General features: G+C 49.2%; 1 protein-coding gene across 3 annotated transcripts in view; it reads left to right on the top strand.

Moving 5' to 3' along the window:
- Positions 1-25,588, top strand: part of LOC105568726 (AF4/FMR2 family member 4) — a 254,235-nt gene that overhangs the window by 99,531 nt on the left and 129,116 nt on the right. For all 3 annotated transcript variants that reach the window (XM_012024593.1, XM_012024595.1, XM_012024594.1), the window contains exon 2: positions 12,262-12,421. In XM_012024593.1, the coding sequence (XP_011879983.1) occupies positions 12,262-12,421 (160 nt within the window). The remainder of the gene's footprint in view (positions 1-12,261; positions 12,422-25,588) is intronic.

The following is a 25,588-nucleotide window of genomic DNA, read 5'->3' as shown; positions in this document are numbered from 1 at the left end:
TTTGAATTTACTAAATTTTTACTTGTACTAAAACATTTGCTAGATTTGACGAAATAGATAAAAATTCTCATAGAGATTTCGATCTCGATCAAATGAAACTTCGATTTAAAAGTCCGGTGAGGTCCAAATTCAAAGAAAATTTGTTCGACTTTAATGAAACTTTTTCCTCCGGGTGTTTCCACGACTATTTCTTTGATGTCAAATCAATGTAATGATTGCGTCCTTCATAACAGACAGATCGCTCTAGAACGATGTCGCATAAACTTGTCGAGCCACGGGAAACGCTTTGGGTTACTTCCGCGAATACAAGGCGGCCGGTCTCGAGCGCGTTAAGTGAGTGCAATTGGCTTCTCGCGAAAATCCGCGTATTCAAACGAGCGGAGAGACGCGTGCCCCGGGAGTGGCGGCGCGTTCGCGGAACGGCGGGTCCCCCGCGGCTTCAGTTCCGCGCGCGAAACGCGAGACGCGGGAGCGGCCGCGCGCGCGCGCGCGAGTGGCTTAAATCGCTTTAATAAGGAGCATTCAAGGAGATTAGCGACGGACGCCACGAAACTCGCGGCTTTCGAAGGTCGCCGCGCCACCGGCGTCTTGCCGCCGCCGTGCGAAACGATGTCAGTGTGTCAGTGTCAATGGAAGCGAGTCATCGGGTCCGCGTCGTGCGTCGATTGTGATTCAACGGGAAGATTATTTCGCTAATCCGCCGTAAATCGGCTCCTGCCCGTAACGGTGTCAGCGAGCGGGATGGAACGGGGGGGCGGGGGGAAGAGAAAGAGAGAACGCTGGCAACGCATCTCGTCCGTAATATCTGCATCATTAGAAGATTGAATCCATTTCCGATGCCTCTGTCACATGCCTACGTCGACTCGCGCCGACTGTCGCTACCACGAGCGCGCGGTTGGTTCGGGTTATTTCGGGTTTCCGCCGCACGACCTCGATACTCTAAAGATACATTAACACGTGCGACATCACGTGGATGTGTCTCCGTGCTCGGTAGATAAAGCCTAATGCGGGGTCTACGATGCAAGAGTCGTAAGAATAGCCGATTGTGATCGGTCGACTCTCAGGTGTCTGACTGACTCGGCCAATTACAGTCGATTGTTCTTACGACTTTGATAGCGAACTCGGTTGCTTGCACCGGTGCGCACTGGGCGCGCGCACTGACAATGAGCCTTGTTTCCAGTCAATTCTTATATCTGAGAATCGTCTTAAATGTCTCTTGAAATATTTCGTAGCCAATGAAATGATCTGTATAGCATCCACCCGGATCATTCTTTTGGCCAAATACTTTTTCAGCATGTATTTAAGGCAAAGTTAAATGTAAAAATTGACTGTAAACTGGCCTTAGTGCGCACTCAGTGCGCACTAGTGTAGGCAATCGAATTCGCCATGAGACTCGCGTCGATAAGACCTACGTAACAGATATTTCTTTCGGTAAAATCTCATGCTCGATTGTTTGGATGTAACATTTTAATATAAAAAATAACAAAGTATCTCTAGTTTGTATAAATATCCATTTTAGTTGACGCAATTTAATGATATCATTACTTTTGTAGAGGTAATAAAAATGTATTTTTTTCTGACAAAATACATCCAAATAATTCTTGGTTTGAGGGCGCTTATACTTGGCGTCTTTTTTTTAAAAAAAGTTGCAAGGTTGTAATTTTTAAAGTGATAAGACCTACGTACGTGACAGACCGCGGGCAGTGCGTGCGCGCGTGCGACGGATCGGACCGACGTCTGTTATCGTCTCGATTTGCAGCAAACATTTATTTGTCTTCCCCGAGAAACACAATACTTTAGTTTGAATATCACGAGACGCAAGCAACTTCGCGCCGATATCCCTCCGCGATTCGTAATACGAAGCCATTAGGTTGAACAAGCAGAATTTCGAAAGCCGGGGGTTCTCGAAATAGCGGATTCGCGCGTCAAGTCAGCTATTTTCTAAAGCGTCTTTTTGATTATCCCACAAAATTATTTCCTCTTTTCCTCGCGCACGTACATCGGGGTTCGTGTCGCGGCCCGAAGGAAACTGCGTATTCATACGCGTCATATTTTGCTAAACACGTCGCCGAGGCACACAGAGTGCGGTAACAGCGATTATCCCTCACGGTGAAACAACATCGCGCCGTTTGAAATGCATCTTCGCTCCCGCGATTACATTCTTTAGTCGTGCGCACAACCGCGACACCGCTTATCATATTAATAGCGCGCGTTAACGGCAAAACGCGCGGGGTGGGGCGGAAGGAGGGAACCCGGACGTGTCGGGGTGGGAGTAGAGAAAAGAGGCGCTCGCGGAGGAGAGGCCGCCGAATCGTCAGGAATTCGCGATCCGCCGTTTAGCCTTCGCGCCGGGCTCAAAATAAACGCGACAACTCACTCGCGCTCGCCTCTCCCGCCTTCTTTCCTGCTCTTTCAGACCTCACCTATATCGTTGTCGTCGTCGTTTCTTCGACCGTATATGTTTATGCAACATGTCAGCGCAGCGTCGACGCGTCGCTGATCTGTCGCGCTCGAGTCTCTCTCTCTCTTTCTCTCTCTGGACCTTTAACTTTGTTTATGGAACTGTATGGGGTTCCACGGGCCCTCTCGCGATCGATAAAGCGGCCATGTGTCGGTCGATGGAACGTTTTCGCACGTGTGACAAAATGCCGTGCATTATATTCCAGCGCGCTCGCAGCGAAGGGACCTGATTGTATTTCGGTCGAGTTTTAATATGCCCGTTCACCCCGGCGCGTTTAACGTACTCGGAGTTGCAGCGAGAAAATGTGAAACGCACGCAATTTTCGCCGGAGCGAAAATCGATTCCCTTGACGAGGGCCGCCCGCCCGGGCGGACGGGGAGACTCGCGAGAGACATTTCGCGTTCCATTGTAACGCGGCTGTTTTAACGGGGGGACGACGACGACGACACGGGTTTCTTGACGCGCGAAACACACTCGGGGATCTAAAATGGACGTCGTCGGTCCTAGCTCGTGTTAACCGGAGCGCTCTTCTCCCTCCCTTTAGCGTTCGCCGAGTGGTTAACGAAGCCCGCCGCCGCGTTGGATTCTCCACACGTACGGCCGTGGCGTGCGTGAGCGTGGAGCGTGTTGTATGTACGTGGTGCGAGCGTGCCGTGCGGTCTCTCACGCGCGCTCGCGTGGACGGGTGGGGGGGGGGGGGCTCTTTAAAGCGCGCACAGAAGGCTGACACCGCGCGCGCGCGCGCGAGAGAGAGAGACGGTTCTTTATCGTTTTGTCAGAACTTCAGAACCCTCGTCTTTGCGAGCAAGAAGTCGCGCCGCGAGTTGCAACACGTGCAGATTTCGATTCGACACGCGCGAGTTTCGCGGACGCGCCAAGAGGCCCCGCGTCTCTCGCGTTTCTTTTCCGAGAAACGCGCGGCCACCGGCCACCTCGCGAGTTCGCGCCTGGCCGCGAATTTGCAGCGAGCCTCGCGGCGATTGTTACCAAAGCGAACGCCCGTAGGTATGCCGCAATTTAAACGGTCGTTCGTAATAATTGTCGCGTAAAATTGTTATCTTTGTCTCGCGTTAAACGTCGCCCGTTAAATGTCGCGCGACTCGCGGACAGACACGTGCGCCTGACTTTGTTAAACCGGCGAAAATTTTGACATTATACCGCGACGCCATAAGTGTCGACCAGGGGCGTATTATTTTCCAATTTAATCTCTCGACTTTTTAAGTAATTAACTTAACTCGCTAATTGCGTTTGCAATCGGCATTTAATTTTCTAACCGTCATCAATTTTTATCGTGTTAATTATAGCGAATTTGGTACCGCGTGGTGTATTACGCGGCGCATTGTTGCAGCGCATTTATCTCCCGTAAATTCGCTTTTATCCGCTGCGGCGCCGTTTCTCTTTTCCCTCTACGTGTGTGCTGTAGCGATGGAGACGTATCGAGTTGCTGTAACGGGCGAATAAAATCGGCTACTTCCTTTCACATGGTCTCCTCCCAGTCCGATCGCCGTAGGGAAAATGATCTCGCATTAAATCGCCGTGTTATTCGACATTCGAACGTCACGCTGACGTCGGCGCGTGCGACCAGGCCGCGCGGCTCCTTCGTGGAAGTGTCACACATTTCATCACGTGGCGTGTCGTAACCGGCTCTCCTTATCGCCAGCTCCATTTTCACTACGCTGTATACTATACATGAAAACAAGACCGCTTCCATCTAGTTATTGATTCCTACAACGCGTTAACATTATCGCGCGCTTCAAGCCCCTCTCGCTCGTCCCATTATTGCTCCTAAATTTCCGGTACGCTGAAACGTAAGCTGCCGAGATCGCGGACACCAGTGATCCGCGGTTTAACACATTGGCAACGCGAGATACGTTGCCGGGAGTCCCTCGATCTCGTTTCTTATCTCGCGTTGTTTTTTTCCTCCCCACCCATTTGTTGTCGCAGTCGAATTATTTCGTCCGTTCCAAATCGTATCGCGACCGAGTCACGATGGGGGTCGCAGGGGTCCGCCGGTACATGGAGCACGTCCGACGTTTACAAAGTAGCGAACCGAGCGGAAAGAGTGCCGTGCAACGCGCTTGATGTCCCTCGTAAAACATGGCCACGGTGTTTTATTGGCCGACCGAGAAGACGATCCCTTCGTAGTGGGTGGAGTCGATAACGCAATAATCCTTTATCGCGCAATTGAAAAGGACGGGGTGAGTTTGCGGGGCGCGGACGGGGGCGAGGGGGGGGGGCGAGCGGAAGGATATTCCCCGGGTCATCGAACGACCCGGGGACGATGACGTTTTTACGGACCGGCGACATAAATCGACTTGTCCCGCGACTCGCCCGGATAAGGAGCACGAGAAAACGGTTTTATCCGCTCGAAGCACCACTAGTGATTCTTTTGACGGTACAGTTTCCCTTTGCGCCCTTTGTCTCCGCAGGACCCCGCGGAAAGGGGTGCGGGAGGGGAACGTGCGAGGGTTGCCGCCGCCGTGCACCGAGACGGCGAAGTCTCGGGCGAACGCGGCGTTGATTTTCGTGGCTGCAGGTTACACATTTGAATCGCGTTACATTATATATTATATAAATAGAAACAAGTGGGAAACTTGGACGCTCGGCTAAACTGGAACCAGTTCGTTTATCTATAATGAGTTATCAGTATAAAATTATCGTAAATGTACGTTATATAAATGGGGGCAGAAATGGAGGAAAGTGAATTGACAATTTTACTTTGGTGCATCGCAAGCGCCCTTTCTCGCTCGTCAAAAGTGCTCGTTTCACTTTGCGTTTCTCGACGATCAATACCATTGGGGCGAAATTCGGGGTGAAAAAAATAACAATTCCGACACGCTAGCGAGACAAATGACCTCGTGTCGTCGCGGGAGCGGCGTGGACGCTCATTGACAAGATGCATTTGCAGATAGAGCCGCGAGAACGGCCGATAAATCGCGCTGAACGGAAGCAAATCGCGGGCATCCGCCGATGAAAACGGCGATAGCTGAGGCCGGTCTATTACGTGTAATCCGGGATTTAAAGTCAAGACGATGGATCGAGACGGATTAGAAACTCGGAGTAATGGACGTCGAACGGGGGTCGGGCGGAGGAAGAGGCGCGCGGTTAAAGGCAGATCAAGCCGGCTTTCCTCGATTCGTGTTTCGTTTATTCAATCACCGTTTATTCCGCCCTCGGCATTAATTTCATTTTCGGCTGCCTCTACGTGCCCGGAGACAACGCGCGTTTCTCCCCTCCCTTGTTTCTCCTTTCGCGCCACGTCGAAACTTTTGCGTGGACAACGACAGTTACACGTTGTCGACGCGGACATACTCGAGCTCTCATTTCGTTTGCTTTTTTATCTCTTTGTGCAAGCGATACGTATCTATACAGGGTGTCCCAGGAGGAAAGGTCAGTATTCCGGGAGGCGGTGGTATCGGTCGTTTTAAGCAGAAATGCTCGTATGAACGCATGCCCCATTCCCCACTGTTTCCGAGATAGAGCTATTTGAATGTTCCATTCAGTAATATTGACCTTTCCTCCTGGAACACCCTGTATAGAAGCAACAGCTCTATCTCTGAAACAGTGGGTAATGGGACGTATACTCGTATGAACATTTTCGCTTAAAATGACCGATACTATCACCTCCCAGAATATTGACCTTTTCCCCCCTGCCCCCCGGACACTCTGTATATCAAAATACTTACGTTGCGTCATTAAGCTATTAGATTACCAATTAATGTATGCATATTTTGTTTTGTCCCTGGAGGGTACGCGTCTCTCTATCTCTCTCTTTCTTCTTATCGGCAAACTGCGAATCGCAGCTGGCGAGAGCCGCTTTAAATCATCCCTTTCTCATTACCATTTCAAATGGGCCGCGATTAACGCGAATTAATTATCTACGTTGGCAATATCCCGCCTCCGGGGCGGACCGGGGCACCGCCGTGCCGCCGCCGCCGCCGCCGCCGCCGCCGCTGAACGTTCGCTCGAACGACGAGGAGAAAAATCCACCGCGCGGTACATTCGCCCATCCCGATATTGAAAAAATATCGGCTAATTCGGCCGCTCCTGCGTCGGCCGCGAAAGAGGCGCGAATTAATCCACGGAGGATTAAATCGATCGCGACGCTCGTCGGGAATTGGAAACGCCGTCGGAGAATCGCTGGTACTTAAAAGTACATTAATCGAGTAAAATAAAACGTCCGGATGCGTACCTCGCGGGCTAAACGATAAAAATAATGGGCCGCAATAATGATAATAAATCGCTTATTCTAAAAATGATTCATTTCGCACGACGGTCCGCTTCGAAAGACCGCGATAAGGGAAAAGTGGAGTAATGAAATGTTCAGTAAACGATGTCTTCTCTCGAGAGCCTATTATCTTTTCTCGAGAGTGCACACTGTCAATATAATACAGAAATGTTGCAACAGGTGTTTCCTAATGACGAGTGTGTGCTGTGTATTTGTAAACTTTCTCGTTAAAATTTTAGGGAGTCGTCGACGAAGACATATAAATCGACATATCGCACAGTTCTCCCCGCATAAGTTAATTTGCTGCGCTAATGCGAATACGCAATCTTGCGTTATTCCCCGTATGTCCGTGATGGATCATCGCGCGCGCGAACAACAATCGCGGGCGCAAAGACCGATGCGAAAAATAGCGAACGTGGAAATCAAAAAGGCAATCGATTTCGCTGCGAGAGCGAGCGGTGATTTCGGTGGCGCGCGCGGCTCTCCAACGGTAGACGCCACCGTCGACGGCTGATTGTGCCGGATTGTTAAACGAACATTTTTGAAAACTGTCCGATCCATTCCTCGCGCGGGGGCCCAGCCCGGGTTTCGATCGCGCAAATAACAAACCGACAGAGAGCGTACGCTCGCCACTTGTCGAGAGCGGTTCGAGCTCGTTAGCTCGATGAACTTGGACCGTTCTGTGACAATATTCCCAGATATTCGATAAAGCCGAGCCGGGCCGATGCGTGTCGGCTCCGGAATTTTGCCTCCTCGCGCGGACAGAGATGTTTTCGTGCCCTTCGCGCTTTCCCACGCTGGGAAGGGAATAAACTGACCAAAGGGAATTGTCTTAATTATAAATACTTGCTAACGGGAGGTAATCTTCTAAGTAGCCAGTAGTAATTAAAAAACTTCCATGACTACTTGACCATGTCTGGCAAATTTTTATGGTTAAACTCGCAACGTTTCGACCGTGGTTTGCGGTCCTTTTCAAGGGTTAACAAGGAACAAATCTTGATTTCACGAAAGGCAGAACAGAGAGGGACCACAAACCATGGTCGAAACGTTGTGAGTTGAAACATAAAAATTTGCCGGGCATGGTCAAGTAATTGTTCATTGAAGTTTCTTAAATATCTGCGTCGATCTTCGTTCGGAATAAAAGGAAACTAATATTGTCGAATCGGTATGAATTACATTAGATCGAAATTTTTGACGATTACAACTGACGTCCCTCTTTCGGGGCGCGCGATACAATTTTAGAGCCGAGGCGAATAGAAAGAAGAAGCGGCTGTGCAGTTAACGCTAATGTTGAAGATAAGTGTACCCCGCGAGAGCTTTATTCACATTTGTCCCGCACTTTTATCTCGGGCCGTTACGAAATCGCGATTAACGGCTCGCGACTTAACCGGGGAACGAGCAATCTGCTTTTTTTCTTTTGGCGTCGATTTAGTTAAGAGTATACTTTCTAGCTGATTTAGCGAAGCATGAAGCGGCGCGGCGAAAAGAAAAAGAGAGAAGGAGCCCGACGACACGCGGAGGGACGTTCGGGGTATCGGCCGAGAAAGTAACGCGACGTTGCGGGAAGACTGCATTCGGCCGTGGAAATACCGGCGCGGCCAAACGTGTCATCCGTAATGCACTGTGTGTGCGTGTGTGTGTGTACGTGTGTGCGAAAAGGGATTCTGCACCGAGCGGCTGCAATGGGATAAATGTATTCTAGTAGCGCGAGCGTGCACACCCCGGGACAAATAGAGTCGTTCTTAACTTCGCTCGATTATATTACGGGTCTCGAGAAATTACCGAGTCGCTTACATGCACGACTGGGGACGCGATTAAACTTTCCATCGGATATTTCTCGCCGTCACGAATAATAAGCAGGCTTGAATTAATAAGAAGGAGAAAGAGAGAGAGAGAGAGAGACGTTCGCCGAAGAGAGCGCGGCATTTACGCGAGGGAACGTTAATTATAATTTGGACTGTTATTTTAGCGAACGGGGTCAGGTGATTTCTATTATGCGAGACGCGCGCGCGACGTGTCCCGAAAAACTTTTTACATCTTTATGCCTTTGCGCGCGCGGTGGGGAATTTAATAGAGCGCGGCGCGAGAGATGATAATAATATTAGGACGTTTAACCGGTCTCGAGCGGTCTCGGACGCGGCGAAAATGAAAGTTCGCGCATTCGAGCCTTTCCCGGGGCCGGGAATAATCCGGGAGTGGAGAAGTGTATTGAATACGATAGCGTAGTTCCTTACTATTCATCCGCAATTAAGCGGTCGCGGCGAACAGTGATTACTGCCGGTACGTTTAATTTGCATGACAATGCAGCGATTCGCTCATCGACATGCACGTTTCGTTTCGGTTCGTGCGTCGAGACCATCGAGAAAGTATCGCGCGACGACGCGGGAATCGCGCCTCGGGAGATCGGCTCCTAATCGGAATACGTGCTCGCTTTGTGGAAGACAATCCGGGGCCGAAGCCGTCGTTGTCCAAGCCAAGTGCCGGGATTATCGCTCTGGGCTAATATTACATTTGCCGTACGACACATTTTTCAGGCGTGAGTGAAGCTTATTGTCGCCAGTGGTAACTAAACAAAGGAAAAATTCTTTAAAAATCGACCAGACTGGCAAAAAAAGTTGATCTTTAAGTCACAACGTTTCGACCTCTTCAAGTACACTCTGCAAACCAATTTCAAATGCTCAAACCGCAATATAAAGAAAGAAACGATAAAAAGAATTGTTAGACGATATCAGGCTGGCGGATGATTTATTTGTTTGATTCCGACGTTTTGGCCATACGGGTTGTGGTCCTTTTCAAGGAATTTGATAAAGTCCTACCTGTCCTACTGTGGTCGTTACGTCGGATGGACGTGCCTTCGAACATAGTTCTCCGAGTGACGCCCAGAGATGGATGTCAAACCTCCGTTTTTAATTTAATATCGATGACGTAATATTTATTACCAGATTCCTTGAAAAGGACCACAAACCCGTACGGTCGAAACGTCGGACTCAAACAAATAAACCGTCTGCCGGCCTAGTGTCGTCTAACAATTCTTTTTGCTGCTAATTAACTACTGGCGATTCGCATTCTTTCGTGTATAAAGGAAGAAACTTTTAGCATGTACATTACAAGTATGTATTACAAAGGGGAAAAGTACCTAATGTTGACTGAAAAGGCCGAGGGGGAAACCGCTGACCAAACCTTGTACACCAATGTCCACTAATGCCCAGTGGACATTACTTTATCTTATTTTATCTTTATAATGCCCCAGCACGATCCAATGCCCAAACCAATGCCCAAAATTGCCTAGTAATATCCAGTAATACCACAAATCTGTACACCACAATGCCCTCAGCGGTTTCTCTCTCGGAAAAACTTTTTCAAGTGCGTGTTGATCGGCCGCTGAATAGAAGATTTCTAGATACTCGAGAATTTTACCATCCTGCAGCCAATCAACGCACTTAATAAAGTATCGGCCTTACTCGTCCCGAAAAACGACGCCCTTCCGGCGTCGGATTTTTTCCCCGGGAAAGTCTCTCGACACACATGGATAAATGTGTGTATTGCGAGTGCGTGCACATACGGCATTAATCACTCTAATGAACGACTGGGTGATATCTTTCGCTTCTGAATAATGTCATACCTCATATGAAATCACTATTTCTTAATGCCCCGCGACTTGGTAATTTATACGGCGATGTTTTATCGCAACGCGAGCTTGCGACCTTTTGTACTCCGTACAACACGCATTTTCTTCCCTCGCGACGCACCGCGACCGTTTCCTGTCGGACGTTGCCGCACGTGCTAAAGGAATGTATTGCTCGATTGTACGTTTTTTTTTCTCTCTCTTTATCGCACCTATCGTGTTCCCCGCGGAGAAAGGTCCGTATCACGATTAAAAACGAGACCGCGCTCACCCGCTGCGCGTGCATTACTTATGTTAATGCGTTTGGAAAAATTCCGCCGTGACCGCAAACATTAGCATCGCTTCTCGACAAGTCGTTCAACGTGTGTCAGATAACGCGCGTACGAGAAGGAAAACCATCCCGACCGACCTTTAGACGTCTATTTAAAGCAACTCTTCGCTCCGTACTCGCCATTTTGATTGCGTTACGTGTTGTGCGAGTTGAAATAATAAGAAAAAAAACGGATAATTTATACACGCGGTACTTCTAGAAGGGAACGCCAGTGGTTTACGAAACGGTCTTTCAGAGGAGAGAAAGTAAAATTTTATTGTCACTATTGAAGACGGCACGTTATTTCGTTATGCAAGTCACGTTGCACAAGTTTTGAATTCGAATTATTCAAATAACTTGATATAATATGACTTTTACTCTATGAACCAGCGATGAAGATTCGTAAGTGAAAGGTCATTAGGCCTAGGGAGATCGTGTGGTTATTAATTACTAGCCTAGCCTGCAATTATTAAATTGCGATTGTTATAGCCTTCGCCTGTGAATGGCGAATAGAAAATTGTAGAGCCCCGTTCTGCGCGTAGTATCGGCGTCACCGGAAACGCGACTAAACAGGTGTTTGCGCCAGCTGCGATCACCCTCGGCCGTGCCCTCGTCACGAATCCCTTCTGTCTCCTCCGTCTTCGTCCACGCCTTGCCTCGACTCGACCCGTCGTTCGTCGCTTCCACCGGCGCTTCCTAAAAGACCGGCAGTTATTCTCGGCACTGCGTCGTATAAGCGAATTCCAACCGCCGTCATATAAGCGAATTCGCTTTCCGTGAAAGACGATCGGGGACTCTCCCCGTTCCGAAGCGTTAGATGCTCGCGTCTGACAATTATTGCGGAAAGCGTGGACATAGTAAATGTAGACTGAGGCCCGGTATTTATAGTCGATTCTTAATTCAAAATCATCTTAAGTGTTGTCTTAAGACGCTACTACGGCTCTGTGATTGGTTGAAAACACATTAAGAGTATACTTAAGATGATCTTAAATATAAGAACGAACTATGAATACCGGCCTGAGCGTCCCATTGAATAAGCCGAAGCTTGTGAAGTGAGAAAGAAGATTTAAGAAGACTCTTTCTCTGCCTTACACCATCGTAAAAGAAAAGAAGCGTGATTCTCCCTTGTCACGATGGTGAGACAGAGAAAGACAGCCTTCTTAAATCTTCTCTGTCTCCCTCTTCACAAGCTTCAGCTTACTCAATGGGACGCTCAGTATTTACTGTGTCTACGGCGGAAAGTTACGCCCGACAATAAGTGATCATAACTTTATAATCTATAGCAGAAAACTCGACGGGGTAAGACGTGCCAGCGATTCTGCCGTGTGGCGTGCAATTGTCGTCTACAGTTGCCACACGTTAATAGATGTGTTGTTAAAATGTAGCTCTCGTGGGAAGATTCTGATACTGCGTAACCGAGGGGAAAAACCGCTGACCAAAATCTTGTACACCAATATTATCTTATTTTATCTTCATTATGCCCCAGCAAGGCCTAATGCCCCAAAAAATGCCTAGTAATGCCGCAAATCTGTACACCACAATGCTCCCAGCGGTTTCCCCCTTGTGCGTAAACTGTAAGAACGTCGCACTCGCGTTATGTGAACACGAACTAATCGAATGGCAATTTTGATTTTCAGCGTGGAGCGGGACCGGCTTCGGGAAAGAGAGCGACAGGCCCGCGCGGCGATGTCGGTCCAGGCGGAGCAGGTGGCTGCGGGAGGTGGTCCTGATACAAGACACCATAATCCCAACATGCATGCCTCTCATGCGCCGAACCTCTTCCGTGCCCCCGTCAGGGTAAGTACACTTTCCATTTATTCTGCCTCGGCGATATCGGCGAAAAATCGCCCGCCCCACACTTGCATGTCCCTGCGCTCGCGTACGGGCGATATCGATGTCCTTTTTTTTTTGTTCGGAAATATACCCGACGAGCATTCGCACTCGTTCGGGGAAATGTGGTATGGGTATCCCAGCTTTTTTACGTCTAAGATATTCATGGAAAGTTTACCATAGAGTTATTTTTCTTAAGTATCACGTCATCGCTATTGAGATTTATATCTTGAGAAATACGAAGTGATAAAGGATATAGGAGCCAAGGCAGGATGTTAGCGTCTAAATGATTATAATTTTTAAATTAATTGCGGAAAATATAATCATTTAGACACTAACATCCTGTTTTCGCTCTTACATCCATTATTACTTCGTATCTGTGATTTTACGTCAGAGCCTTATGAATTTTATTTGTTTACACATTGATCTTTATGTGACCAACATTTTCTAAATATAGCCGCGCGCGAGCGTCACAGACTAATCTAGCGCCGCGCGTTGCACCGTGATAAAATATTTCCGCGAATGGAAATTAAAACAGTTACTGTCTGGCGGCTATTAATTTATTGTCAGCTGTAATACTTTTTCTCTCTCTCTCTCTTTCGATAAAGGGAAGCAGCGTCACGCGTCAGTCAAATTGACACATCGAACATTTTGCGGTCTTTTTTGTCGGCGAGATGATGCCAAAAATGTTTCTGTACGGGGAAATGAAAGTAGCGACGAATGCCGGCCTGTCGATCAATTTCGCCGCACACGATTGCATTTCGCCGCGCGCATTTAACGGTCATACCGAGTTCTAAAACGGGTACGAGTCTATTTTCCCTTATTAAATGGCATTTTATTAAGGCACGACTGTTTGCTCGCCATTCGCGGTGGTTGCGAAGTCGCGAATAATTAATGAGCGAGAAGGCGAGAAAATCAGGCTGCCGTTCATTTCTTACAGTTTCTCTCTCTCTCTCTCTCTCTCTCTCTCTCTCTCTCTCTCTCTCTCTCGTCATATTTATTCAAGCAGAATCCCAGCCTCGCGTTGTCTGATCGCTTAATGGATCTTTCTCTTGCGTTTTAAGAGCCACTCCGCCCTTTCTCGCCCTGTCTTTTCACTACCGTCTAGTTAGTAATCGTAGGCACCACGCCAAGTAGATTCACTGACCGCTTCAATTAACGTTAACCGATAGCCTCTCCCTCTGGTCTTCACCCTGTGTATAAATCCACGGTAATACGCGGAGCGCTTAATGAATTTGCTCTCAATCACAGTCATTAACGCTACTCAATTTAAATCCCTGAATAAGATACTCGAGTTTTCGCTCGCTTAGCTACCGAAGATTAACGATCACGTGACTGTTATTGCACGTGGTGTGTACAAGAGTTGCGAATTTTACGAGCGATGGTTAAACATTATGTCACGCGTGTGCCCTCCAGTACCGAGGCGCTCACTTGAGGCACAGCTTCGTGGTTGCCACAGGACTTAATCGCTTCTCGGAAAACTGCAGGCAGAAAATGCGATTCACCGGGAACGTCGCTTCTGTTGTTTGCCAAGGAACGACTCCGTGCGTGGCTCGGCAGGTCTTTTCGCGGCCTGGAAAAACGAGTAACGTAATTATCCCAGCCCCGGGATCCTTCGCCTTCGACCTCGGGAGCTCCGATTCGACCTTTGTGACGGCCCATTGTTCAAGACGGTGTCTTCGCGTTGCTCATTACTCGCGTTATTCAGCGTTACGTATTACGCAACGCCATCGTGGGGCGTCTGCGCACCTTGATACATTCATTTCGCAAGACGTCCGGCGCGCCTCCCTCACAATCCCGTCAACTTTTCCGCGCGGAACCGCAGGGTTGCCGGGGGTAATCCATGGGTCCTTAAAGGCCTTCCGACCTCAATCTCGGATCTGGCGCGGCCGATAGCGGCGGCCGCCTTAAGGGCCTACAGGGAAACCTCGCACGGTCATTACGGACAAGTCGAGAACCCGTTGGATCCTCCCCGTGACTCGTAAACATGACCTTCTTTTTCCCCCCTTCTCCTCTTCACTTTCACCCCCTCTGGCTCTTATCTCCGCGCTGTTCTCCGCCGGGATTACTCCCGTCGGAATTTATTTCTAATCCGGCTGGAAAGAAAGGATCATTTCTTTCAGGGAACCGCGGCGCAGATATAAATTGAAAAGGATCTTGGCCGATTATTGCGAAAGAGGTTATCGCGAATCGCGCTCGTTTATGACGGTCCTCTTGCTCTCGCAGTTCTGGATAGTAAGATCATAGTATAACTAGTATCCCCACTTTCTGTCGGTCCTTAGGTCTTTTCTATCACGTGGTATTCCGCCATGGTTTTGGTATAAAATCCCGTCACACTGTCACACGCTGATTTCACATCCGTCTCATTGGCTCCACCAAAGTAATGGCGGATGCGCAAGAAGGATCGACGCAAAACAAAACAAATGACAGAGTGGGCGTGCTGTCTTACGATCCTGTGGATGATAATTCTTAGTTTCGCCCACGAGTTCCTTTTCCACGGACGCTGGAGAGCGAAAGAAATTCTTACGTCGAACGAAAAGAGATCGCGCTCCGTTAGAGCGACGGCGGTGAAAGCATCGATAACGATAACCGATAGAATCTCGCGCGCGCGCGCGCGCGCGCGCGAATTTCCACGCGGTTGAAGTTTTTTTCCGCGATCTCGCAACCGGACGCGACATTAAAATCGACACTTGGTTATTAATGACTTGGGAATCGTCTAACGTGCCCGGTGCTTTTTGTACGGCGGTGGAAACGAAAGAACTACTACTCGGCTCCCTTCGGCTTGTTAAACCGCTTAATTGCGTAACAGCATTCTCTCATTACGCTCGCGCGACGCACCGCCCCGGCATTGGATCGCTAATACTATTTCTTTCGCGGGACGCGAATGAAATCCCGGTCGCGCACCGATTGGTCCTTTCGCGTGCTCAACAGGTGTTTTCTCGACTTTTAACCCTCCTTAATGAGTGTTTTAACCTTCCCTAATGAGAACGTGACGAGAGCGATCCGATTCTGCCGAGCTTCGCGATCAACGGGGCGACGTTCCTCGTTTTCTACCGGCAGAGTCGTCCGTGTGCATTTCGATGGAACGGAATCTTAATCTTCCTGCGACTCGAGTGCAATCGTCTAGGTACGTCAGGACGAAGGAGGACTGGCGCTTATTCAACTCTCTGTACTTTTTATTCGCGCGCTTTTATTCGCATTGACGTAATAATTTTATCGTCTCCATTCGTTAAAGTGGATGAGAGGATCAAAGGTAAACGCGCGCACGCATCGGTTTCTAAACACAGTTATTACAAAGAGAGACATGTCGTCCGTTTCTTTGCCGTAGACGCGGCTGAGAGGCTGCCTGATCGGCTCCCCTAACAATCATAACTGTAACCGCGCGTTAGTAACCGTACGATGAGTTGCGAAGCCGCTTAGCGTCTTTGTCGTCCAAGCGGAACGCAGAGGCAGAAACGGGAAGCTCAAGAGGACGAAGAGGGAGAGAGAGAGAGAGAGAGAGAGAGAGGGAAAGCGGAGGAAAGGAAAGCAGGACTGTTAAAGCAGGAGGGATGCAGACAGAGAGGAAGGAGAGAAAATGGCGCTGGTTTCTTACGAGTTCGATCAGCTTTTATGACTTCGACTTCTCCCGCTCCCTCTCTCTTTTTCTCTTTTTCTTCTCTCCTCTCATTCTCTCTGTCTTGCTTTTCTGCCTGAAGCGAGGCGCAGCCGCGAACGGAAAAGCGGATTCTGCGACTTTTCCGCGACGCATCACGTAGCTCGTCTACCGCGCGGAATACCGTATCCGGGTAGCGTCGCCGCGCACTCCCCCAATATCGGGGATACGTGACACGTTGTTGCAACGCGCGCGGGGACTGTGTGAAATATCGACTGCAATCTGCGCGATCATTCGCGCGCCGCGAAAATGCGCGCGTGCCGGTTTGTTGCGCCCCGCAAGAACGGCATGTAGCCTCGAACTGATAAACGGGGGGTACGCGGTGCGCGGATTATCGGATTCCGGTGGTCCAAAATAACGCAAGAGCCCGAGGAGGAGACGCGCGAAAGACGTCCGGGAGGCCTCGCGGCTGCCGCTTCGCCGACTTTCGCGCTGCGTGGAAAGTTTTTAAGAAAGTTCCCAAGTCTACGTGATATCGCGGATATCGTGGATTTCTAATTAGTTGAAACGAATATCGGTGAACGATCTGCTTTACGTAACAGTTCTTCTTTAGAACCGCACGCTCGTCGAAATAGGAATCCGCAGCTCTATTTAGCGCTGCTGTATCTTTGTCTATGGAAATCCTCATCCCGGCCTGTCCGTCCTGAAAATCGCCCCGAGTGCGCGCGCGCGATAGTTCATCCCGCTCCAGCTCGATGTTTAAAGTTGGTCGGGATTAAAGCTCGCTAGTTGGGAGATTACTCGGTCCGATAAATAGAGCGGCGCGCGGATCGACCTCGTAGAGACGCTATTAGTTGTGTTTTCCTTCCAAAGTCGGATACTATGGTCTCTAATAGCGACATTAGTCGATAAAGCACGGCCGGGTTTTCCCGTATTTTTCATCCGCGCGCGACCAGAGCGAATCGATTAAACGAGAGTATCGATAACACGATTTCCGGTATACATTCGTTAAATGAATGACTCGCGCGCGCACTGCTCATTGAAAGAGGTCGATCTATCGCGTCCGAAATCTGCAACTCCGGAACACGCGCCGCGGTTTCGCTCGACTGTCCAGCTCGATCAACAGCATCCGGCGCGAGATATCGTTACGGAGCCTCGTCGGAATCTCGCGGATGGCGGCACGCAAGTCATACGCGCGCGGGGGCGGAAATGAAGATGCCGTACGTGCGGCGAAAGAGGGATCGTTATTGCGTCGAGCGTGAGGTTCGACCATAGACTTATATACTAGACCGCGCCGTCCGTAGGAGGCGTCGGTCGTAAGAAAGAGAGAGAGAGAGAGAGAGAGAGAGAGAGAGAGAGAGAGAGAGAGAGAGAGAGAGAGAGAGAGCTGATGTGAGTCAATGTGTCTCTGTTTGTTTTCTCCCCACTTGTTTGTTTGATCCGAATTTCGTCACCTTACACTGCTAACGAGCAAAGAATATCAAGAATGTATTTCTTAAAACAGTGAGAGTTATTGTCAACCCAGCTGGCAAATTTTATCGAATTCGTTGCAACGTCTCGACCTTACTTCAGGTCCTTCTCAAGTAACGATACCGCAAATCAACAAAATATAAGAGACGCGTGATTAATGTACAATATTTTTTACCTCGCCGTCATTCGAGACAGTGCCGTGCCGTTAGGATTTGGAATAGCTTGCTTTCGTTCCGATCGTGAATCGTCGAAGCTGAAATTGGCCTCTTTTATTAAAGTTGGGAGGAGAGAAAAATTCGGGACGAAGGTAACTTAACTGCGCCGTACATTATCATATCCGGGAAATGTCATTCCGTTTATGTGTATTGTAATGCCGCCGTAAGCCGGGAGCGTCGTTTTTACGGACGGTTCTTATTTTATCTCCGCTCGCGGACATGATTTGTCAAGAGCCGCTCTTTACACACTCGTGGATGTCAGCGCGCGCGATAAAGTTATTTGTCGTTCTTCCGCGGGAAAAACGCATTCTCCGTGACACAACGAAGAATGCGTTTTATTCCTTTGCACGGCAGATAAGAGTGCTCGCTCCCGTGGATTTTCCTTTCTTCTCCTTCGCGTTCAAACAGAGACGACCAGGCTGAGGTCTCTCTCTCTCTCTCTCTCTCTCCCCTCTCTGTCTCTTTCTCTTCCCTCGTCACCTTTGAAGCTGCTGCAACGAGAGCGCCACTTTTTTTCTTTGCACGAACACCGCATTTGCCTGGATTTAGGAGCGAGACATAATAGAATATAAGAACGAAGGATACGCGCGGAAAAGCGCCGCTCGCAGTACTCGAGATTAAATTTTATTCAATTAGCAACTAAAAGATTTCAAACAATTCATGCTCCGTCCGTTAATCTAGAACGCTGCCTGGGCTTAGGACGTTACGCAGGTCTAATTAAAAGTTTTCCTTCAATTATTAACAGCCGCGATCGCACGCGAGCCGCGCGTTTCTTCGGGCCGTACATGCTATTTTAGACCGGATATTTCGCAAAAATCCGTTTGCTGGCGTTTCGCGCGGAGGCAACACTCGCGTCTACCTATTCTACATTTCCCCGTTAAATCCGTTGGCGCACTCGAAATTCTGCGGGACAGAGCGCAGGATGCCGGGCGTTTTTGCGGGGCGATCGATCGCGACATGCTTTTTCCGTCGGGACGGCTTTTTTAATTCGCGTCGAACGATAGGGGTGGCCGCTCTCGCGTTGATTACGTGGTCACTCCAGCCGGCCGCAATGGATCGCGCGGGTCCGGCATGCGTCCCGGTCGAATCGTAATTCCCTTTGCACCCGCGAACGGTATAATTAGCCTAATTAGATACCGCAAAGATATCTGATAAGAAGACGGACCTCCCCCCCCCCCGGAAAAAACCCCGGGCCGAGCGACTTTCCCTCGCGCGCATATAAGAAAGCCGAATCCACCCCGGGCAGAAAATTCAATCGAGCGGATAGCGAGCCTCTCTGTCTCTTTCTCGACGCGGCAATTCCTATTCATCTCTCTCGGATTCCGACGTAAGCTGGTAGGAACCGCCCGTCTTCGGTTCCGCGATTCCGCAAACTTCTCGGATTCAGTCGGTTTCGAACGGACGGCGTTATCGAACGGTGTTGCGAAAACGTGAATGGTAATCTGTGGACGGTTAACGAGTCGGCGAGATCAAAAGATAACCGGAGAACAGGCGGGAGCGACTGTAGGAGATAACAGGTGCGACTTTGTGCAAATCACGGTTGAAGGATCATTCGGTTAGCATTACCGTCGTACGCGTTACGTATTTTAATCGAATTAATAGATTTATGGGTTACGGGAAAGGCCCGGATTAGTTTCGCGATGGACAGGAGCTCGGGATTAAATTACCCGCGACATTCAGTGTCCTCGAATGCTAGCTTGGAACATTATCGCGCGACAGAAACGAATCGCGGATATTTCATTGCGCAACGCCGGGCGCGACTGTAAATGGCGCATTTATTACATTATAAAATACGAGACGTGCGTCGCGAGAATATCTCTCGCAGCCATAAAAGCGCATTTATGCGACTAAGAACTCGCGCGTGCATATATGCATTTATGTACACATAATATACATATATATATAATATCTCCGTCACGTGCCGATACCATTCTTCCGGCATGACGTCGCGATACGCTTCTGTTAAACGCGCCGGAACTAAAGGGGCCAAAGAAACATCGCGTCGCATCGCGGCGAGGATCCGCGAGCAACAACGCATCGGAGAGATATCCTCCGTTTCCTTCGTGGGCGGACGGCGGGGAGATTCTGTCTGTATCCTGTCGGATATAGCCCGGCGTCTATACATTGACTTTACGTACGAGCGGAGCCGCGTCGTGGAAACTCGAATAATATAAGAGAACCGGAAGCCCGAATTTTCTTCGATCAACGACCAGGCGGAAACTTCGGCTCGACGCACCGCCGCGGGCGGTCTCGCGAATTTCCCTCGTACCGCGTTAATTCCGCTGTAGTTCTAGGTCGTTAATTGTTTCTCCGTCGAGCGATTTGCCGGAAAATCGGAAACGCTAGGTTTTTTAAATTGTGTCAAGTATTTTGTCGAACATGTAGGAAACAGTTTCCTGGCTGAGGTTAATATTTTCCGCGATAAATTATCTGTATTAGTAAAACTGCTAGATATGGTCAATTGACGTTGTTAATTAATGCTGGCGACATTGAAGAATATTCTCATTTTGTAAGATATCTTTAAGGTTTTTAACAGGAAGATCAATCCGGATTTGTTAAATTCCGCTGAGTGGAAAAAGTTGATATCTGTTGCCACCAGGTATTTCTTGTCTCCTTTGTTTCCTCGGAAAACATGCGCATGTCCGCCGTATACACACACATTATATATATATATAAACTCCGCTCACACGACCAGAGAATGTTATGAGTTACGCAACGCGCCTTTTGTCGCGCCTGAAAATAGCAGCATCCCGGCAGATTAACGGACGCCTTTAACGAGTTGTTTCTTCCCCGTTGAAATCTCGATTACCCGCGAGAAGCATCGCTTATTAATACACCGGCGGATGAATGTCATTGCCGCGCACTCGCAGAGCCGCGTATGTAATTAAACACTCCGCGCTTATAATCTCGCTTTTGAAGCGGCGGCGATTAAACCCGATCTCGGGTGCGAAAAGTAATAGACTGCGATAAAAGCGTCGGCGTTTACCCACGCGAGTCTCCCGTCTCTTTAAATCAACCGCTCTTTATTATTTTGCGCCGCGCAGTCTATGCTGCAAATTGAAAAGTGTCGAGTAACCGAAAAAATTTTGCGACGGGCGATAATTTTTCAACTGCACGTGTATTTATTCCCGAAAGGATTTTATTCTACATATAAAAAAGTACTAAGAATCTCGGAAAAAAAATCTTCCGTGGAAGATTTTTTTCAGACAAGTGATTCTACACAGTAACAGGCAGTAGGCGTTAATTGACGACTCGGGACTAAAATTGGACAGATTTGCAATCCACTGATTGCGTGTTACGCCCAAATCGCAGTTGTAGGAGTTTTCAATCGATAGATGTAAAAATTTGTCAGAGCTTAGTTCCGAATCATCAATTAACATGACGCACGTGTAATATCTACAGCAGTATTGTTTTCTCAATGATCGTTTATCCCTTATCCTGCGAAATATCGCGCTTTCAGCCATCTGTATCGAAACATTCGCGATAAGCTCGTGTATCGCGTATACCAATAGGCGGATTACGCAATCCGCTCCGCTCGGTTTTAATGGCAATACATACCGAGCGAACGCAATGACGGCGATGACGATGACGATGCCCGGCAGCGATGATGGCAAACAACGATCATTTCTCGACATGCGTTCGTGTATTGGTAGCCGGGGAATTCATTAGGGCTTCCTGCACTCACGCTAAAACCAATCGACCGAACGCCATTGCTTTCATGCAAATTGTCTGATCCAGTTGTTACGTCGACGTGTACACAACCGATATTCCAAAACTTCGCGGAGGCATTTAGCATGAAACTGATTTTATTTGCGCAAACACTTGCCGGTTGATCCTCGCGCGGCTTATCACACCTTCGATAAGGATCTTCATTGTTTCGCGTTATCGCTGTGATATCGAGACGCGTTCTCCCTTGCATTTAATTGTTTCGTTTTTATTCGCAGTTATTTGTTCGGCAACTAATTTTCACGACGTTAAAAAGTTTCCCCGGATAGATCGGACGGTGCTGAACATTATTTATGCTTAGCGTATCGTCTAATTAAAGATGCATACAGCAGTTGAGTTTAATCGCCGAGTAAATATTACTTGCGAATATAGTAATGACGTGTAATACGTTTCGAAATGTTCATTGAGGATCGTTGCAACGGAGTATGCGATACGTACGGCGATATGCCGTTAAGGAGCAATTTCTCGGCGCGCTAATCCCAAAGCAACGGAATTGGATTACATGATTATTCTTTTCGTATTAATCGATCCTGCACGAAGCAGCTTTTCTCACGGGGATGTGTAATCCGGGGCAAAAAAATTACAACTTTCTGCGTGAAATTATCGTGGAATGCGAGACGTTACTTTGCACGCAAAACGGCATTTTAACTGGTTAGCAACGTTAATTCAGTTATTATTACTGACTGTTAACCGAATCAGTAGAGTCTACACGGGTTTCTGAATTTAATTAAGTCGCAACTTTTTAATTAAATCATCAATGCTTTCAATGTTAAGCGCAATTCATGTTTTTAAGACGAGGACGCTCTTCTTGTGTGTTTCAAACGTATTTTATCTCTGCCTTCATTCTCGATAACAGGCCACGTTGACAGTTGCGAGCTTTAGGTCCGGTTTCACCAACGTCGCTTAACTTTAAGCTTACTTTAATTCGTTCTTTGTCCCTTTCCAACTGTTACTTTAGAAAGAGACAAACGTGAATTGAACTATGATTGAAGTTAAGCGACGCTTGGTGAAACCGGGCCTTAGTTAGGGATGTAGAATGAACTCCGAACTGGGAATATCAATTTTCAGGCGAATGTGGAGCAGAGCCTGCCACAATCTTAAAAAAAAAAAACGTTGTTAAAAAGAAATAGGAGGCGTCGCGTGTGCCGATCAGTTATGCGCGACGCGTGAACGATCGGTCACGTAAAATTGGCGCCGGCACGGCGAAACGTGTTTAGCAATCTCAGTTCTCTTTGTCCGCATTCGAGGCGAGACGAGGCCTCTCGGGCCGCGCGTATCCGTTAATTCGCTGATCTTTGCCGATCTCGTTTCTCGCGCGGGGGGGGGGGGGGAGGGGCCCCAGCGCGGCGGAGTTCAGCTCGCGCCGCTCGTGCCGGGCGGAAAGCGAAGCCCCGCGATTTGTAGGTCGTTTGATCGCGTTATACCCGGTCTCGTGGCTTTACGTAATCCAGACGCGCTCCGTGTGTGGGTGGGTGCGCGTGTGTGGCGCGTGTGTCTGTCGCGTACGCGTACATCCGTCGTCACCGCCGCCGTGTGCATCTCTCGGCTTGCGCGCGCGTGCGTGTACACGTGCGGCGATCGGGAGCCCACGAGAGCAACGAGAGAGCCGCGCGCGTGTGTACGTGCGTGCACGTTCATACGCCGTATCGTCGGGCACACAGGCATCGCGGCGCCTACGTGAACGCCAGATTATAGACAGGCTAGACTAGATCCGCGGGGACGAGTGCATATTTTCTCTCTCTCTCTCTCTCTCTCTCTTCGCTTCTCGCTCTGTTCTGCGTACGTGTGCGAGCGCGAGAAGATGTGCGCGCGCGTACGTATCTCCGCCATGCATCGGTTCCTCTTTGTCTCTATTCCTCTCTCTTCTCCCCTCGCGAGCGGCGCACAATGAGATATAAAATGAGACGCGTAGAAATAAGACGTAGCGTTACCGCCGCGTAATAGGGCACTAACTATAAGAAAGCAATCAGTCTGGCGAAATGCGGCCGGTGCGACGGAACAAACGAGCGATTTCAGAGGTCCATTCTTTCCCGCTGCGCCCCGCTTGTTACGCTTTTCCGTACTCGGAAGAGCGCGCGCCCCGGTCTTATCCCGACTCCCGGGGGGCGGAGCGACTTTCTCGAGACCGCGGGCTCTCCCGGGATAAAGTTCAACGAGGCGAATCCCGCGCCGAGGGGATTAATACGCGGGCATTAGATAACCAGTCCGTCCGTTCGGTGATCTAACGTCTGCCGGCGATCCAGAATCGAGGGGCGAAAAACCACGTGAATCAACGACGGCCGGAGGAAAGCATGGGAAGTGTGGCACGTAGCGTATAAAATATAAAACAGCCTTGCGCTCGACGAGGAAAACGCGGGGGAGGGGAGGGGGCTTTGTAGAATCGGCGGATAACGGCGGGAATGCGCGCGTTTACTCGCACTTGACAAGCGTCGTCGACCGCGCCGGGCCCGTGTTTCTCTTTCGCTCCGGCTGCTCGATCGAGCGTGCCGCGTCTCAAGGAGAGATCGCTTTATAACATTTTGCTCGCCGGCGAGAGCCCGGCCGCGCGCGGCGACGCGCTTTTTCGCGCGTCCTCGTTTAAGGCCGATTCAGCGTAAAACGCCGGCCATCCGACGCGCGCGCGCGCGCGCGCCTGTCGTCCGGTATCGTTAAACGATGCGAACCATTCAACTTTTTGCCGGGCAGTGTGCGACACTTACCCGCGGTTCAACCCGTCAAATCTGCATAAACGCATGTGCAAGCACAACGTTACGATCGATGACTCGCGCGTCGACGGATGAACGGCGGCTCGTGTGCCGACCACTTAGTCAATTTCATAAGCAAGCTTTTTTTTCCCCCTCCGGTAACTGCCACCCATTTATACTTTTATTTATTTACGCGGGGTACGCGCGCGGGTTTTTTTATATTTGAATTGCATAATGTTTAATTTGCAAGTGCATTTACATGTTTCATTAATATTCATGATCTGGGCAGCGAAGTCGATAAAATATGTCCCCTTAGATTTACATATGTTTGGCAGTAAAGTGGAGGGGGGGTGGTATTCGAGTGATTTCGATGGAATTGCACGCGCGCGCGACCGGCCACCGGGGTAAAAAAATTTTTTTTTAAACGAGTCGAGGCGAAATAATTTCCGCAGGATTATCGCGTACGCGCGATGTGTGTTTTGAGCCGCGGGGCCTCTCGATGGTACGTGCCCGATAAGCGTGGTGTCGAATTTCGCCGTTGCACGCAAAATCTCAGTGTACCGCCGGTGATACGGGGACGCGAGAGAAGCGCGAGAAAGGTCTCCCGATGATCCGCCTTAATCGCCCGCGAGGCTTAATTACACGGTGCGTCGAGGTGTCGTCCCCGGTAGATTTACAATCGCTAATTGATGCGCGCCGGGAAGCAAAGATGCGCCTTTATTAACGCGATCTCCAACTAGTTTTGGAAATGACGCGCAGGTCCCGGTCTACAACAGATGATTTATGGGCCAAGACCCAACAAAATTGACCAATCACAGTCGCAAAATGAGAAGAACTCGACAGCGATCGGTCCATTTCTCAGGGCTTATACAGGGCGAGTCTTTTCAATCTTAACAGCCAACTATTTCGAAAATGTGCAATTTCGCGAAAAAACTTTTGAAATAAAAGTTGTACGGTCTAGAGGGGGCGGACTTGAAGAATTGCGCTTCGAACGGTCTTCGCGATCGCGTACGCGTTCCGCCTTCGCTTTTCGAGAACAGCGCGCGCCGAAAAGCAGACGATTCGACCTTGCGGTCAGGCATGATCCGCGGCAGAAATAATCGCGTTTTCACCTTAACGGAGAAATTCCCACGGAAGAGGCGCGGGAGAAAAGAGCCCATCCGCGCACGAACTCGCCGTCTTTCCCTCGTCGTCCCACGATACTATCGGCGATTCCCGCGCGCGCGTTCATTTCGCTCCGTCTCTGGCTCATTTGTCATTCGCCATGTGTCTGTGAAGTTGGCACGACATTCTACGAATTCCAAAAAAAAACCTAGAGTTCCAATAGCACTTTTCATAGTTCTACAGTTCCTGATAAAAATTAGAAAGAGTTCCGCACTCCTTATATGAAAAACTCACATTTTAAAAAACGTCGTGCTAACTTCGCGAATCTAGCACGACACCT

Source organism: Vollenhovia emeryi, unplaced genomic scaffold (genome assembly GCF_000949405.1).
Source record: "Vollenhovia emeryi isolate VEMERY1.0 unplaced genomic scaffold, V.emery_V1.0 DF939127.1, whole genome shotgun sequence".
NCBI classification, from domain to species: Eukaryota; Metazoa; Arthropoda; class Insecta; order Hymenoptera; family Formicidae; genus Vollenhovia; species Vollenhovia emeryi.
The sequence above is the reverse complement of the archived record's forward strand: the minus strand, read 5'-3'. Positions and strand labels throughout refer to the sequence as shown.